At 53.6% G+C, this 17,103-nt stretch overlaps 1 protein-coding gene across 1 annotated transcript in view; it reads right to left on the bottom strand.

The window, feature by feature from the left end:
- Positions 1 to 17,103, bottom strand: part of SND1 (staphylococcal nuclease and tudor domain containing 1) — a 237,003-nt gene that overhangs the window by 133,737 nt on the left and 86,163 nt on the right. Inside the window, exon 11 of the mRNA XM_053407017.1 lies at positions 7,007 to 7,096. Coding sequence (XP_053262992.1) covers positions 7,007 to 7,096 — 90 coding nt within the window. The remainder of the gene's footprint in view (positions 1 to 7,006; positions 7,097 to 17,103) is intronic.

Genomic DNA, 17,103 nt, shown 5'->3' with positions numbered 1-17,103 from the left:
ACGACAGGAGACCGTTCTGCGGAAAGCAAAGGCAGTTGCGGACGAAGGAGCATCGAATCACAGAGCTGGGAGGTGTGGGAATGTTCTGGGATGCAGGAGAGGATATATTGTTTAATTATACCCTTTCCAACTTCTGTTAACAAGTTTACAATTTTAGCAGAGTAACATTCCCCCTTTTAAACCTGCAGCGGATGCGTTTGCTCAGGCTCACTAAAGCCTCTATAATAACTGTTCTGGTATTTTCCCCTTATTCCCTTACAAAAGATAAGACACGACACAGTCTTCTTCTATAAAAGTATAAAAAGAGTTTACTCACTCACATTCTGTTCACGATTGGATCCCAGAAGGCAGACATAGCTTCGAAAAGTAACATATACCTGGAAACTATCTCATAAGAAGACAGTCCCTTTGTCCTCTCTTGGCTGAGCATGTTTGGCTAAACAGATGTTGCTTCTTCAATGCATGTAGTCACAGAGAGAGAGATGGCTGCCCTGCCTGTGCTTTTGTCGTTACCTGCACAGGTGAGGGCACGCCCACCCCTAGTCACATGCAGAGGAAGTCTGTCCCAGCCCAGAAGGAAACAGGAAGTTTACCTGCTGCCTGGACAAACATTCCTCCCCATGTGTAAACGTGTTCACTCTAGGAATGTTGACTGCTCTTGTGTTTCACATCCCACAGAAGGGACCCCAAGGGTCATCTGGTCCAACCCCCTGCAATGCAGCTCTGTTCCAAGGCAGGACGAGGGGGAGGGAGTGTCTGAAGGTGCCTCCAAGCGTAAAGCAAGGAAGCCATTCCTGATGGCAGGTGGGGAGGCTGCACCTACACGTTCTCACATCTCAACCAACCTTTCGCAGCCCAAGACTCTGTTGCCCAGTTTCTGGCATCTGTTTTTAGATCAGGGGTGGGAGGGGGGCAGAAGGGGGAAATGAAAACTGGAAGATGGGTCTACACACACACACACACACACACACACCGCCCTGCAAGCCGCAGCCCCAAGAGACCCTCTGCTCCATCTCTGCAATTGCTTCGCTGCCTCCTTCACCCACAAAGGCCTTCTCGGCACCAGCAGAACCAAAGCAGGGCACCTTTGGGTGCCACAGAAAGATAGCGGACCCCATGAGCACACAGGCCAGTTCCGCAACAACCTTGCAGGGCAGACCCAGCACCCTGTCTTTGCAGCGGCAGCCGCTGTTGAAAGCCTCTTTCCTTTCCTGCAGCAGTTTTTTAAAAACTATTCTAGGCTGCATCATCAGAAGAATTGTGTCCCAATAAAGGGAGGTGATAGTACTGCTCTTTTCTGCCTTAGGCCTGGAGAATTGCGTCCAATTCTGGGCACCACTATTTAAGAAGGATGTTGACAAGCTGGGAGGTGGGAAGAGGATAAAGACCAAGGGGATCGAGGGTTTGGAAACCAAGACTGATGAAGAACGGTTGAAGGACCTGGGTATGTTTCGCCTGGAGAAGAGGAGACCGAGAGGAGACAGGAAAGAAATCTTCAAGGGCTGTCACAAGCTGGTTTTCTCCTGCTCTGGAGGGTAGGACTCGAACTCATGGCTTCAAGTTACAAGAAAGGAGATCCCGACTAAACATCAGGAAGAACTTTCTGGCAGTGAGAGCTGTTTGGCAGTAGAACAGTCTCCCTTGGGAGGCTGTGGACTCTCCTTCCTTGGAGGTTTTTAAGCAGAGGCTGGAGGGCCATCTGTCAGGGATGCTTGAGCTGAAATTCCTGCATTTCTGGGGGCTGGACTGGATGACCCCTGGGATCCCTTCCAGCTCCGCATGGGTCTCTGATTCGAAGAATCCTTCTGGCAGAGAGAGCCATGATGGCACTCTCTGCTGGGGCCGGTGTGGCAGCTGCCTCTGGGCTGGGCCAGGTTCGGCAGCCTTGCCCAAGCGTGCCACAGGGCGCACGGCGGCATTGAGCGCTCCCCTGCCAACTGGAACAAGGAGACCGGAGCAATTGCCCCACTGGGAGCCTGGCCAGGAGGCCAGAATTAGCAGCCGGGCCACCATGCTGTCAATCAAGCCCACGGGTCACGCCTCTGGCCTCTCACTCCCTCCTGCAGCAGAGCAGCGCCCCCTAGTGCCAAACGGCAGAAGGGCCCCCAGCTGGCACCCTGCCTAGGCAGCAGGACCGGAGGGGGGGCTGTGCTGGGGGGGGCGGCAGCCACCCACCAGGATCCCAGGGTGCGGCTCTCTGCACCCCCTTGGCCTGGCCAGGAGGGAAGCTCAGCCACTAAGGCCCAAGAAGCTCAGAAGACCTGCTGGATCAGGCCCACGGAGCCTATCCTGCGCAGCATGCCCAGCTCACAGTGGCTGACCAGGAGGCCTGAAAGTAGGATCCAGGAACAAGGGCATTTCCTCTGCTGCTGTTTCCAGCAGCAGACACCCAGAGAAACCTTCTGCCCATGAATGTGGAGGCAGAGAGGAGCCATTCTGGCTAGGAGCCCTCAATAGCCATAGCCTTCTCCTTTCCTTCCCCTCCTCCTCCTCCTCTTCTTCCTCCTCCTCCTTCTCCCCCTTTTCCTTCTCCTTCTCCTCCTCCTTCCTTTCCTCCTTCTCCTCCTTCTCCTCCTCCATAAACTTGTCCGATCCATTTTTAAAGCCATCCAAATGGGTGGCCACGCCTGCCTCCAGTGGGAGGGCTTTCCACTGTTTAACTCTGCACTGCTTGAAGGAGGACTTTTTTTATTCAATTTTCTGTTTTGCAATTTAAAACACTCATTTTTACATCCTTAAAATATCAATGGCTTCCCTTCTCCTCTTTCCAGGCTTCATTTTACGTATCATAAATCCCTGCATATTTTACAAAAACTATACGATTCAGTCTTCCATTATTGCATCCATCAAAGCTTATTTATGCTGTTGAATTTCTCTTAATGCTGCCAGCGTTTTCAGCTGTACACAATTATTTCCCAGGTATCCAATAAACGTTTTCCAATCTTCTCCAAAAGTATGTTCTTCCAGTTCTCTTATTATATATGTGAAGTCTGTGAGTTGTGCTTGTTTTGTCAACTTAAGTTGCCATTCTCCTTCGGTTGGGACCTCACTCGTTTTCTATTTTTGGGCTAACAAAACACGGGCCACACTGGTGGTCAGACATAAATAACCTTTTTTGACACCTGGGAATTTCAGTCTGAATTATCCCCAACAGAAAGGACTCTTTTTGGGGGGGGGGAGAGACTCTTTACATCTGTCCTGAATCTTCTTTTACTAGCAGCAACAACCACCAGTGCCTGCTCCTCCCATGGCATGCTAACAAGAGTAACCACCCCGGGTGCAGGACGTGTAGTTCCATGGCAGGCCCCCCCCCCCATGCAAAAGATCCCAGCTGCCATTTCCCACTGAGATGTTCTCTGAGCTGAGAGAGACCCCGGCGAGGCAGACCCACCCCTCAGTCAGCAGACACACACAAACACAAACTCCTGTGCTCCTCTTCCTTCCACACCCCCCATGTCATTTCTACAAAGCCATCCAAATGCACAGGGAAAGAAAACCCACAAATAGGTCTCTGCCCTGGCCAGCATACAGTCAGCCCGAGAGGCAAGCGAGGGAGGGAGGCAATGGAGAGCAGAGGTCCAGAGGAGGGGGGGGGGCTAAGAGGTTTAACCAAAAGCTTTGCAGATGGGGAGGGGAGAGGAAAGGGGGCGCAGTGGGAGGGGGGAGCTAAGGGGAGGGGAAAGAGAGCAAAGTCAAGGCAGAGGCTGAAGAGGCCTTGGGAAGCAAAGCAGGGGCTGCGCTTTGCAAAGAGTCCCTGCTAAGCCGCTGAGGAGCAGAAGGCGGCTCTGGCTGGGGGACGCTTAGAGATATTTTAATATACAGTCATACCTCGTGCTGCGTTTGCTTCAGGTTGAGCATTTTCAGGTTAGGGTTAGGGTTAGTCACAGTGACCCAGAAGTACCGGAACGTGTTACTTCCAGGTTTCGCCGCTCGTGCATGTGCAGACGCTCAAAATGACGTCACGTGCATGCACAGAAGTGGCAAATCGCGACCCGCGCACGTGCAGACGCGGGTTGCGTTCTGCTCAGGTTGCGAACGGGGCTCCGGAACGGATCCCGTTCGCAACCAGAGGTACCACTGTATTAAGAAATGAAATAATACAGAAACAATGCATTGAAATGAACTCACTTGCAGGATTTGAGTAATAGACTTACAATGAACAAATATAAACAGAAAACACAAATATCAGGTAAAAGTGTTAAGAACAGATTAAGAAAACAAGTTTAATTTTAGTATATAAGGTATATAAAATTATACGCAGAACAAACAAATATGTAATAAATAGGAAAGGGAAGTTGGGGGAAATCGCCGGGGGGCGGGTTTAATTGAAATGCAATTTGAATTTCTGAATATGTTAAAATTTGCTGGAAAATCTTAATAAAAATAATTTTTTAAAAAAGAAAAGAAATAATCAGGGCAGAGGGTCTCACGGCCGCCACTCTGCGCATGTCAAGGAGGAGACTTCGCTCTGGTTTCCCTCCCACGGACTCAGGTGAGCAACGCTTGAGAGACGCACCTATCGACCGTCAAACTCTGCATGAGCAATCAGTGTTGCTCCAGGCGAGCTGCATGCCCTTATTTATTGTGCTGTTTGCAGGTTTATCCGACTGCTTGACACCTTATTTAAGCCACGCGGAGACACGCAAATGCTTTTCAGAGAGTTGAGGGAGGCAGATTCGTGGCATCAGAGCCCCCTGCCCCAGCCGCCCTGCTTCTGCCCCACACGGCAGAGCCCCTTCCCCCCAGCTCCGTCCTGGGGAGGGAGGGAGGGCGATGGGTCTGCCATAGGGCAGCCAAGTGCATTTCCTAAGGGGCTCCCCTGCTCACAGGAGAAGCATTTGGGAGCAAGCTCAGCAAAACGGGGTCAAGGCAGCCTTCCTCAGATCTGCCGCTGGTGCTGGCAGAGGAGGCTCCTCATCTGAAGGGGGGGGGTCTTTATTTGGGAACCACCAGGGAAGGAGTTTGTGCCCTGGTGGGAATTCTGAGGGATGAACAGGATTGTGGAATTCCCCTCTGCAAACCAATGGCGCGGCCGCATTTGGGGTGCTGCCCCTCGAAAAGGATATTGTGGGAAAGGAGATGGAGGGTCAGAGGGGCTCTCCTATGAAGAAAGGGGGACGCATTTGGTACATATCAGGTCAGAGAAAAAGGAGGCTAAGGGGCAAAAGGATAAGATTCAGGATGGATAAAAGCAAGCTATTTGAAGAGTTTTGAAGCGAAGTTTTCAGCAGTTCAACAGCTGATGTTTTATGGAGTTTTTAATGTATTGTGGGAGCCCTCCAGAGTGGCTGGGGCCACCCAGTTAGATGGGCGGCATATAAATAAATTTCTTATTCTTATTAAGCACATGTTCACCTGTGGAACTCGCTCCCACAGGAGACAGTGAGGGCCACCAACCTGGTTGGCTTTGAAGGGTGATTAGAGTTTTAGTCACAAAGACCAGGTGGACCTTCCAGGTTCAGGGGCAGAATACCCCCAATCTCCAGTCACGGGGGAGCAGCCACTCCTTCTTGCTTGCGGGCTTCTGAGGCCAGTGTGGGAAAGAGGAGGCTGGTCTAGATGGGCCCAGAAGGGCCCACAAGGGAAGCACGAAAACTGAGCAGCAGTTTTGGGGGGTCTCTGGGGCACCGGCAGAGAGGTGAGATTTGCCACAAAGAAATCCCCACCGAGTTTCCATCTAAATGCAGGCACACAGTGTGTGTTTGCAGGCAAGGTGAGCACAGGTGTGCAGGTGCGCCAGCAAGCCCAGACACACACCTGCACATGCAGAGATGGGGATTCGGAGGGGAGGAGCAGCTGCTAAAGTCTGGAGGCTGCAAGGACCAAGAAGGAGCCCCCCCCCTCTGCACACAAGCACACACTGGTTCCAGCGGCCAGTCCAGGGAGCCCTCAGCACCCCCCAAAAGTCCGCTCTTGCCGAAAGCACTGATCCCGTGCCGCCTGCCCTTGCTAGCAGGGTGAGAGCTGGCCGCTCAGCTGCCCGGCCTCAGGACGCCAGGGCCGCGCTCACAAAGCCTACCTTGCAGGCAGAGCGGAGGAGCAAGGGGGGGCCACCTGCCCCTCGGGAGACGAACGGCCTTCAGAGGCCCCTGGACCCGCTCAACCGTCCCCCGTGGGAGCTGAATTCACGTCCTTTGGGGGAGCAGGGAGGGGGGGAGCCGGCAGCCCCAGCCGATCGATCCCAGCAGGCGGCCGGCGGGGCAGAGGCAAAGACGGGCAGCCTTGGCTGGGCCTGTCGCTTCCAATCAGGCGGCAGCACCAACCTCGGGGGACTGTTTTGATCATTAGCGCAGAGGACTTTTTCATCGCTTAGCTCAATCAAATTAATCCGAAGTGAAAAACGAGGTGCTGACAAAGGAACTGTGCATAAAGGCAGCCCTGCCGCATCGGAGGAGAGCAGAACGGGGGCTCCCAAAGCAGCCCCCCTTGCAGTCAGCGCCAAGCGGACGCCGCCAAGAGCCAGAGCCACCAAGGTCACGGGGAAGCGGAGAGAGGAGGGGGCCCTTGCCCACCCCCTCCAGCCCCCGGCAGAAGCCTCCATAGCAGCTCAGGGGACCCAGGCCATGCTCAGAGGACCAGAGATTCACAGACGACTGGTGTAAATTTACGGACTATTCGAAAAGTAATTGTGACGACCAGATTACGTTTGTAGGTTTGCAAGAAGTTTTGTGAGGTAAATTATTTGAATTATTGCAAAAATGGTTAAAGAGGTGGATTGTGAGTTAAGATAACTAAAGGCAATAGGAATTTAAGAAATGCAGAAGAAATGATAAAAATGGCGGATCATCAGAGGTGCTGATGGAAGCCCAAAAAGATTGTATAAAATGTGAAGTTCTGTGGAATGTATAATTGGTATGTTGAAATTAATAAAAATTATATATTTAAAAAAATAAAGATCTCAGGGCGGTTCACAAAATAAAAAGAGGGGCCCTGGCGCCCAGCCGTTCTTCGGGGGCTCTGCCCTGGCCCCCGCCAGCCAACCTGCTCGGCCCCCTTCCGGGCTTACCTTCTTCCCAATCAACTTCTTGCGCAGAAACTCCCGGGCCTCAAACATGTAGGGAATGTCGTATAGGGGGCGCAGCTTCCGGTTCTTGTCCTGCGGAGGGAAAGCAGCAGCAGTCAGGGCAGTGATTAAGGAGATTAAGATAAAAGATAAAAAGTTATTCATGTATGCCACAGCCGTGGCAAGGACTTTGCTAGCCCAAAATTGGAAATCACAAGATGTTCCTACTATTGCGGAGGGGCAGTTGAAAATGACAGACTATGCCAAACTGACCAGAAGGATTCAGGATCAGGACGACCAGAGATTCAAGGACAATTGGAGCGAGTTTGCTGAATATTTGAAGGACAGTTGTAAAAACTTAAAAACAGTAGCAGGACTGAAGTAACCTCCTACAATGCAAAATAGATTGGGTGTGAAATGATAAAATATGCAATGGACTTGATAAAGGATACCAACTGAAGGGAAGGAAGCCATGAGCTTGGGAGAGCAAAAAAGTTTATGTGTTGAAGAATGAATGGTAAGAAAGGATATGTAAAGAAAATAATAAAAATTTATTGGGGGGGGGGGGACAGAAGTCAGGGCAGTGGCAGAATCCCCAGGAGGGGTGGCGATGGGAGCAGCAGGAGTTCACGGCTCAAACAGGACATGTCTCCCTTTATTTTGAAACCCTTTTTTATTTGATTTTACAGTGGTCTCCTAGATAAATTATAAACTTTTCCCATTCTTTCTTGAATTTCTTGTCTTCAGGTCACTTCAAGAAGAGAACCAGCCCAGTCCCCTGGTCATTTCATTTATTTATTTGTAAAAAAATAATTAGGTAAAGGTAAAGGTACCCCTGCCCGTACAGGCCAGTCTTGCCAGACTCTGGGGTTGCACGCCCATCTCACTTAAGAGGCCGGGGGCCAGCGCTGTCCGGAGACACTTCCGGGTCACGTGGCCAGCATGACAAGCTGCATCTGGCGAGCCAGCGCAGCACACGGAAACGCCGTTTACCTTCCCACCAGTAAGCGGTCCCTATTTATCTACTTGCACCCGGGGGTGCTTTCGAACTGCTAGGTTGGCAGGCGCTGGGACCGAGCAACGGGAGCGCACCCCGCCGCGGGGATTCGAACCGCCGACCTTTCGATCGGCAAGCCCTAGGCGCTGAGGCTTTTACCCACAGCGCCACCCGCGAAATCATTAAAATGAAAAATCAAAGCAGTATACAACTGTATATTAAACAACTACCGAAATGTTAAAAACAGACATCAGTTAGCTGTTGCGGAAAGATGAGCTCCGCACTGCCTGTGTAGGGTTCTGGCAGAATAGGAGTTTTCATCTGGCATTTAAAAGTTGGCACCTACTGGATCTGCAGTGGCAGGGAGTTCCACAGGGCTAGGCCAATGACATTAAAGGCTCAGCTCCTTGTCCTTGTCAAGGGAGCCTCACCAACTTGGGGAACGACCAGCGACGTTCCTGCAGGTGATCTGAGTGACTGAGCCGGGATATCATAGAATCATAGAGTTGGAAGAGACCACAAGGGCCATCGAGTCCAACCCCCTGCCAAGCAGGAAACACCATCAGAGCACTCCTGACATATGGTTGTCAAGCCTCTGCTTAAAGACCTCCAAAGAAGGAGACTCCACCACACTCCTTGGCAGCAAATTCCACTGTCAAACAGCTCTTACTGTCAGGAAGTTCTTCCTCATGTTTAGGTGGAATCTTCTTTCTTGTAGTTTGGATCCATTGCTCCGTGTCCGCTTCTCTGGAGCAGCAGAAAACAACATTTCTCCCTCCTCTATGTGACATCCTTTTATATATTTGAACATGGCTATCATATCACCCCTTAACCTCCTCTTCTGGGGGGGGGGCAAGCCGTCCAGGGCTTTGTAAATTAAGGCAAGGCCCCTAAACCTGGCTGGGGAGCAGATGGGCACCCAGTGCAGGGGCTTTAACACGGAGGTCACCTGTTTCGGCACTGCCTGCCCCCCACCCCGGCCCCTGCCTCCAAGGCAAGCTGCTTTGCTGTGACACCCCCCCCCCACACACACACTTCTCCTGGCACATGCCAGCACAGAGGCCGAGGCATACCTGGAAAAGCAGGTCGCTTCTCCCACTCGGAGCCCATCAGAGCTGCCAGCCAGCCCATCACGGCTGAACGTCTCTGACAGCTGCCGAGGGGGAGCCCCAGGGCACAACCAGGGCTCAAAGGCCGGAGTCGGGGGCAGCCGCTGGCCGTGGCGCAGAGCCAGGCTGGACGCAGAAGACTGGAGGAAGCCTGTTTCGATCTGGGCACAGGCCTGGGCATGGCACCAAAGCAGAGGGCACCATCTTGCCCTCAATGCTGCTTGGCATCTCTACGAAGCCCCTGGGAGAGGCTATGGGGAGATTGGGGGCAAGGCATCATCCCGACAGGGATGATATGTTTCTGGGCCAGCCTCCCCCCCCCCCGGTCATCCATGCGCAGGCAACTTCTGGGCTTGAACCCCGCAATGTGCTCTAGGCAGGGCTGCCCTGGTGCAAATCACCCAGCTGCTCACTAGGGCAGGATCTCGCCAACATTTTAACTTGCCGCTGGAAAAACTGCACTGGCTGCCCATTGGGGAGCAGGGAAAGTTGAAGCTGCTCGTTTTTGGTGTGCAAAAAGCCCAGGCAGCTTGGGACCAGGAGACCCGAAAGATGCTCGATTGCCCCTTCTCTCTGCCCAATCGAACACGGAGCTCTGCAAGGGAGGACGTCCTGCAGAGACTCTCTTACTGGGAGGCCTGCGCCACCCAATTCAGCTCTCGGGCTGGCGTGTGGCGGCTCCTCTGCCCTTTTAGGATTCCCCCCTCAAATATGAGGCAGGAGCAGACTCTGCTGACTTTTGGTGGCCGCTGAAGACCTTCTCCTCCCAAGGAGGCATTTAAGGGCAGACCTTTCCCAGGCTGTGTCTGCTTTGGAATTGTTTCTAAGCCGCTTCCTCGCGCTTGTTTGCTGCCCTAGGCTCCTTGGGGAGGCAGGGCCAGATATAAACGGAATGAGTAAATAAGAAAGCAAATAAAGCCTTTTGAGCAGAAGCTACTCAAATCCAACAGCAACAGTCAGCTGAGCCAGGAAACTCCCTCAAGCTCTGGGCGGGCAACCTTGTGCTCAAACACTCAGCCAGGGAGGGGGAAGAAAGCCCTCCCTTCTGGGGGCCACAGGCGAGATCTGGAGGGGCCACACATCCAGCCTGCAGATTGACATCTCCACCCACAAATGCCCCACACAAAGCTGGCACCAAGAGCTGCCAGCTGATTGGAACAGGTGCCCACAAGCAGCCCCAGGGAGGGCACACACCTGGGAGAAAACCTTCTTCTGGGCTGGTGGTGCTATCAGTCATAGAATCAGGACCACGGGGGTCATCTAGGCCAACCCCCTGCAATGCAGGAATCTTTTGCCCAACACAAGACTCGAACACACAACCCTGAGATGAACAATCTCACGCTCTACCAACTGCGCTCTCCGTCCGTGCAAAAGAATCCACGGAAAAACCTCCTCGGGCGACAAAGACCTTGCCAAACATGCCCTCAGATGCTGCCTGGCTAAAGCAAGGCTGGGGGGGGGGTTGGAGCATGAGGGAAAGAACCAGGCCACAATCTGCGCCCAGCATTTGGGAAACGCCACCCCCCTCCCCTATGGATACTTGGGAGTTTGCTCAGCTCTCCTCCGCAGCCTCCCGGCATTGCCTAACCTTTATTTATTATAAATGCCTCTGTCCTCCTCCCAGTATTGCAAAGGTCTGCAGAGTTGCCAGCGCAGGACCCTCCTCCCTGCATCCTCCGCGGGGGAAGAGGCTGCAGGCAAACAGACCAATAAATTATTACATATCTGCGTGTGCGACAGAGCGGCTTCCCAGGTAGCAGGAGCGCAGAGCTCAAGGTGCTCCAAATTAACCCTCACTTAAATCCAAGCTTAGCAAGTCCATTAGCTATGCAAACACCGCTCAGCCTGGCTCCTACCCAACCCCCACGGTGCCCGCTCGCCCGGGGGCATACACCAGGCAGCTCCTATTCTCAGCCTCCCAGAAAGCGGGGCAGCAGCAGATCAGAGAGAAGGACTGCCTGGACAGCTCAGCTGGCTAGAGCGTGGTTCCGCTAACACGAAGGTTGCAGGTCCATTCCCCTTATGGGACAGCAGCATATTCCTGCATTGCAGGCGGCTGGACTAGGACATGCGTAGGCAAACTAAGGCCCGGGGGTCAGATCCGGTCCAATCGCCTTCTAAATCAGGCCTGCAAATGGTCCAGGAATCAGCATGTTTGTACATGAGTAGAATGTGTCCTTTTATTTAAAATACATCTCTGGGTTATTTGTGGGGCATAGGAATTCATTCATTTCCCCCCAAAAATATAGTCTGCCCCCCCACAAGGTCTGAGGGACAGTGGACCTGCCCCCTGCTGAAAAAGTTTGCAGGGGACTAAGATGATCCTCACATTCCTTTCAGACTCTACGATTCTCTGAATGCTCCAAGCCAGGCCTAGGCAAACTCGGCCCTCCAGATGTTTTGGGACTACAACTCCCAACATCCCTAGCTAACAGGACCAGTAGTCAGGGATGATGGGAGTGGCAGTCCCAAACATCTGGAGGGCCGAGTTTGCCTGTGCCTGCTCCAAGCAGCTGGATGGGGAGCTCCAACCCAAAGGTCCCCCCAGCCCCCCACTCCCCGGATCGGCCAACGTTTGGGGCAGGAGACACCAGACTGCAGGGGCCAAAGCCCCCCAAGCTAACAAGCGCCCCCAGTTTTGAGCACAGTCCCCTTTTCCCTCTGCAGGACAAAGAGTCCTTAGCCAAGGCCCCCCTGGGAGAGAGGAAGGGCTCCAGGCGCCACCGGCTGATTGTGGGGCAGCAAATGAGTGGGGACGTGGAGGCCAGGAGGGCTCCATGGACTTGTTGTCTTATCATTATTGTCCTGACCTGGAGGCAGCGCCGACGCGAGACTCGTTTCGCCACGGAGATGATTCCGATATTTGTGTTAATTGAGTTGTTGGCCATTTGCCACTTTGGGCCTCCCTTGGGATGGAGGAGGGGATGGAGGCAATAAATGAAATGTCACAATTAAAGGAGGCTTTGCCTTGGAAGCAAACCACACACACCCCCAACAGCAGCCTCCTTCTGCTCCCCCTAAGCACAGCAGCTGATGCAGCACCCAAAGGTCTCTCCCCAAGGGCCCCCAGACTCCCAGAAGGGAGGGGCACCTCTGGGCACCGTCCTCACTCCTCTGAAGGTGCCATCAAGGGATGGAGGGGGGGCTGGCTAAGGAAGGAGGCCAGTGCATGGGGGGGGCTGCATCTCTCTTTGCCTTCTTCTTTCCCACCCCACAGAAGACAGGCCGGAAGTCCTGAGCTGGCCAAGAAGACCCCACAACCCAGACCAGCCAAACCAAAGGACATGTGCGTGTGTCTGCTTGTGTGTGTGTGAAACTCTACCGGAGGGAGGAGGAGGCAAGGAGGCTGCACAGGATCTGTCCTCAAGACCCAGTCTGCATGGCGGGTGGCTGGACTAGATCAGGGGTAGGCAACCTAAGGCCCATGAGCCACAAGCGGCCCATGGGGGTCGTTTATCCGGCCCATGAGCCACCCCCAAACTGAGCCACCCGCTTGCCAAGTCCCCCACACGCTGCGCTAAACCGGAGCGGCGAAGCATGGGGACTTGCTTCTGCGGCGGCGGAAATCAGATCTGCGCAGACGCCAGAAATCGTGGGTGTGCTTGCAATGCGGCCCATGGAGGGGTCTCCGCTGGAGTGAACCGGCCCAGGCGAGGTAAGCCTTGCCGACCCCTGGACTAGATCCCTTCCAACTCCACGGCTCTGTTCTAGGATTCTCAAACCTCCCCTCCCATGACATGACTGCCTGCCTGTGCCTCTCCCTCCTGAGGGCCAAGGATGCTCTACCCCAGGGTTCCTGACGCCTCCCACCCCAAGGGGGGCAGCCATGTCCCCCCCCAACCAGAGCATGAAAGTCAAAGCGAGGCTTCCTTGCTGGCCAGCAGCCTAGGTAGTCCTGCCATCTCTAACCTAAATGAGCAGCCTAGACTGCAGCTTGCCTCCCGACCTCCCCTAGTGGCATGTGGGGTGGGAGGGAGGAAAGCAGGAGCCCCACAGCTGCCCTCTGGAAAGCCAGGAGGGGGAGGGGGCGCAGAGGCTGCTGTGGAAAGCTGAGACCTTGAGGCTGCCTCCTGGACGCCCCACGGGGAGGGGAGGGGGGCTGCAGAAGAGGCCTTTGTTGTGGAGAGGCTTGGCTCTGCAGATACGGAGCCCGTGCCCCATTTGCTTCAAGGCAGACACTTAATGTGCAGCTCCAACGAACAAACGAACCCGAGGAGGAGAAAAATAATTAGCATTACTGCAGAGAAGGCTCCTTTCATCCCTCCTGGCCCCTTCCAGACCTCTGCAGGCAGGCAGGCAGAAAGGCAGGGAGGGCCTTCATTTGGAGAGGCTCTGGCTTCCCAAAGTATTGGGGGGGGGGGCAATGGCAGCAGCAGCCAAGGATGCCAGCGGCCCTGCAGCATGCCCTCTCTGGGGTGCCCGCCGGTGCCTTCTGAAACTGGATCCAGGGCAGCTGGGCAGAAGACGCTGCCAAGCCAGAGCCAAGCTTTCTAGCAACAATCTAAGAAACCTCCCCTCGCGCATTCAAGTGATGTGGATCCCCAGTCGGGTCAGGGGGAAAGTCTTGCACCTCAGAAAGGGCTGCTCAGGGAGTGGAAATTTGGAAAGGGATTTGGAAAGGGGGGGCCTCTCCCCTCGTCCTCCTCCTCTGCCGGCAGGACAGGCTGGCAGGGGAAAGGGGCCTGGAGGATGGAAGCGCTTCTATTATTTAGCCGGTGCCAGAATAATTTACAGCCGGACATCAGAGCTTGCGCTGAAGAAAGCCAGCCATAAATACACTGTGGATCTGAGTTATGTCGTCGCAAGGCAACCCGGCTTTGCCCCTGGAAGCGTCTCCTGGGCTCGCAAGTCAGAGAGCCCAAGGCTTAAATCTCAGCAAACAGCACATATCTCATCCCCCAAATACAGGAGATGTTGCAGGACATACTTAAGAACCAACTAAATTCCCCCTTCCCTGGAGGCGGCAGCACAGATCTGGCTTTTGCCCTGAGGAGCGGAAAGGGCTCCTTTCCCCCAAAGCCAGCGCCTGACTCAGAAGAAGCAGCACCAACCTCCACCCCCCAGGCAATCTCTGGGGAAGAAGCAGAGCGCCAGCAAACCTGGCCCGGCCACCCCAGCAGGTTCCCAACATTGCCTTATATCACCCAGCTAAACATCACAATATATTGATATATCTCAATGTCTGAAATAAGGATGGAGCTATGGAGCACCAGCTGGCTTCACGGTTTCCCCCCACTTTGTGATTTTTGCATAGCACACACACAAACACAATTTGCAATATGTTGCCAGGTCAAAAAATTATGAAACTGATATCACGATATGGACTTCAGACCAGTTTCCGAGGATGTATCGCCCAGCCCCTAACACACATCATGATTCATAATATATTGCTAGCTGAAGAATTATGAAAGTGATAACACAATACTGATATATTGCCCAGCCCTATCGAAACAAAATAAAAAAATTCCTTCCAGTAGCACCTTAGAGACCAGCTAAGTCTGTTATTGGTATGAGCTTTCGTGTGCGTGCACACTTCTTCAGATACCTGAAGAAGAAGTGTGCATGCACTCGTATCTGGAAGCTCATACCAAGAACAAACTTAGTTGGTCTCTAAGGTGCTACTGGAAGGAATTTTTTTATTTTGTTTTGACTACAGCAGACTAACACGGCTCCCTACCCTGTAACTCGCCCTAGCGGAGACATCCCTATAGAATCACAGAATTGTAGAGCTGGAAGGTACCCCCAGGGGTCCTCTAGTCCACCCCCTGCAATGCAGGAATCTCAACTAAAGCATCCCTGACAGATGACCGTCCAGCCTCTGCTGAAAAACTTCCAGGGAAGGAGAGTCCACCACCTTCCACCCCACAGGTAGACAGCTCTTCCTGCCAGTACATTTCTCCTAAGGTTCGGTCGGAATCTCCTTTCTGGTCCTCTTAATCCATTGGTTCTGGTTCTCCCCTCTGGAGCAGCAGGAGACAAGCTTACTCCACCTTCGATAGGAAGGCCCTTCGAGTATAGGAAGGGGGCTGAGCGGCTGCCTGTTCTGCTCAGCATCCCCAGGCTCCGTCTGGGCCAGGCCTGCAGGAGTCAGCAGCACCATGGACAGCTCCGCGCTGAGCCCAGGCTGTTGCTCCAGCACCAGCCGCCCTTGAAGAGCTCGCTCTGCCTTGGGGAGAGAAGCCTCTTCGTGGAAAGGGGTCTGGCTTGCTTGGAGGGAGCTGGGGGGAGACTGGGGCTCCGCAAACTGTGACCTGGACCCCTGGAAGTCAGAGGACGGCCACACTATCTGGGGATGGAGCGACTCCCCTTTGAGGAAAGGTGGCAATACAAGGGAGACGGGAATGCACAAGGGGTGGCAAAGGGCCGCCTTGCCTGGCACTTCCAGGGTCCCTCCTCCTAATCCTCTTCGGTTTTGGCTCTTGTATTTATCTCCTAAGAATCCCGCCGAGTGAGCTTGCAAAGGCCAATTAACGGGTCACTGCCTGAAAGGCAGGAAAAGGGCAATAAAGAGTCAGGTCCAGGGATGCCAGAGCCTTTCCGGAGGCTTCTCAAAAGCCAGCCTTTTGTAGCCCCGAGAACACGGCAAAATTCAATGATCTGCGCCAGGAGAGACATAATAGAAACGTTTAAGTGCCCGATACAGATTGCCCTTAAACATGTCCCTGTCAGCCGCCATTAAATGCTGCGCGGCCGGCCGGTAAAAATGGTATTTCATATTGGGGGGCAGCACACTGCGAGGCGGCTTTCTGGGAAGCTGTTCAAGAACCTGGACATGTGTTTGGAGGTTTTGCAAATAAACATTAAAAATCAATATAACAGCAAGGAGGCTAACTAAACTCAGCCGCGATCCAACGCTGGGCTATTATGTCACGCTGCCTATAAGCTGCTTTCGGCACCAAAAGTTGCTACGGCAACTTTTACACAGAAGGGGAGGGGAAGGGCGGCACTCCCTCTTCCTCTCCCTCCCCCCAAAAGCCATTCCAACAGCGCCAACTCTCCCCCAAGGAGCTAGCCCTCAGCGAGGAATCAACAAAGAAAAGGCTGCGGTAGCTGGTGCCCTGGACTGGCCAAGGAGTGCCAACTCGATGGTGAAGTTGGCGAGTGCACACACACACACACACACACCCCGCGTTTATTAATATTACTAATATGCCGCCCATCCGACTGGGTTGCCCCAGCCACTCTGGGCGGCTCCCAACAAAAATACAGTAAAAGCACAATACGACATCACACACTTTAAAAGTCCCTGAAGGGGGCTGCCGTGATGGGCCCAAAGCAAGGAGGGCAGGAGCCTCAGCTCTGAGCAAGGCGCCTGGAAGCTGAGCTGGCTGGCTGAAGCCCTCTGCCCAGGAAGATGCCAGCCACAGAGGGAGGCAGACATGCTCCTGAATGCCAGTTAATGGGAACCGCAGGACGGGAGAGTTGCTCTTGGGCTCGGATCCTGCTTGCAGCAAGCTCTTCGTAGGTTCTTAAGCAGCGCTAGAAACTCAGGTATATAAGTGAATCGCCAAACGGAGCCTTGAACGTAGGTTTCGGTTGTCGTCTTAACGGAATGTCTAGGCACCTTTTTTGCAACAGGAATTATCACCATCATCATCCATTTCATTTCTAAAGGTAAAGGTAAAGGGACCCCTGAACATTAGGTCCAGTCGTGGCCGACTCTGGGTTTGCGGCGCTCATCTCGCTTTACTGGCCGAGGGACCCGGCGTACATCTTCCGGGTCATGTGGCCAGCATGACTAAGCCACTTCTGGCAAACCAGGGCAGCGCACGGAAACACCATTTACCTTCCCGCTGGAGTGGTACCTATTTATCTACTTGCACTTTGACATGCTTTTGAACTGCTAGGTGGGCAGGAGCAGGGACCGAACAACGGGAGCTCACCCCGTCGTGGGGATTTGAACCGCCGACCTTCTGATCGGCAAGTCCCAGGCTCTGTGGTTTAACCCACAGCGCCACCCGCGTCCCTATTTCATTTCTAGACTGCTTTATATT

The sequence above is a fragment of the Podarcis raffonei genome, chromosome 10, assembly GCF_027172205.1.
Source record: "Podarcis raffonei isolate rPodRaf1 chromosome 10, rPodRaf1.pri, whole genome shotgun sequence".
Taxonomy (NCBI): domain Eukaryota; kingdom Metazoa; phylum Chordata; class Lepidosauria; order Squamata; family Lacertidae; genus Podarcis; species Podarcis raffonei.
This window is presented reverse-complemented; position numbering and strand designations above follow the sequence as displayed.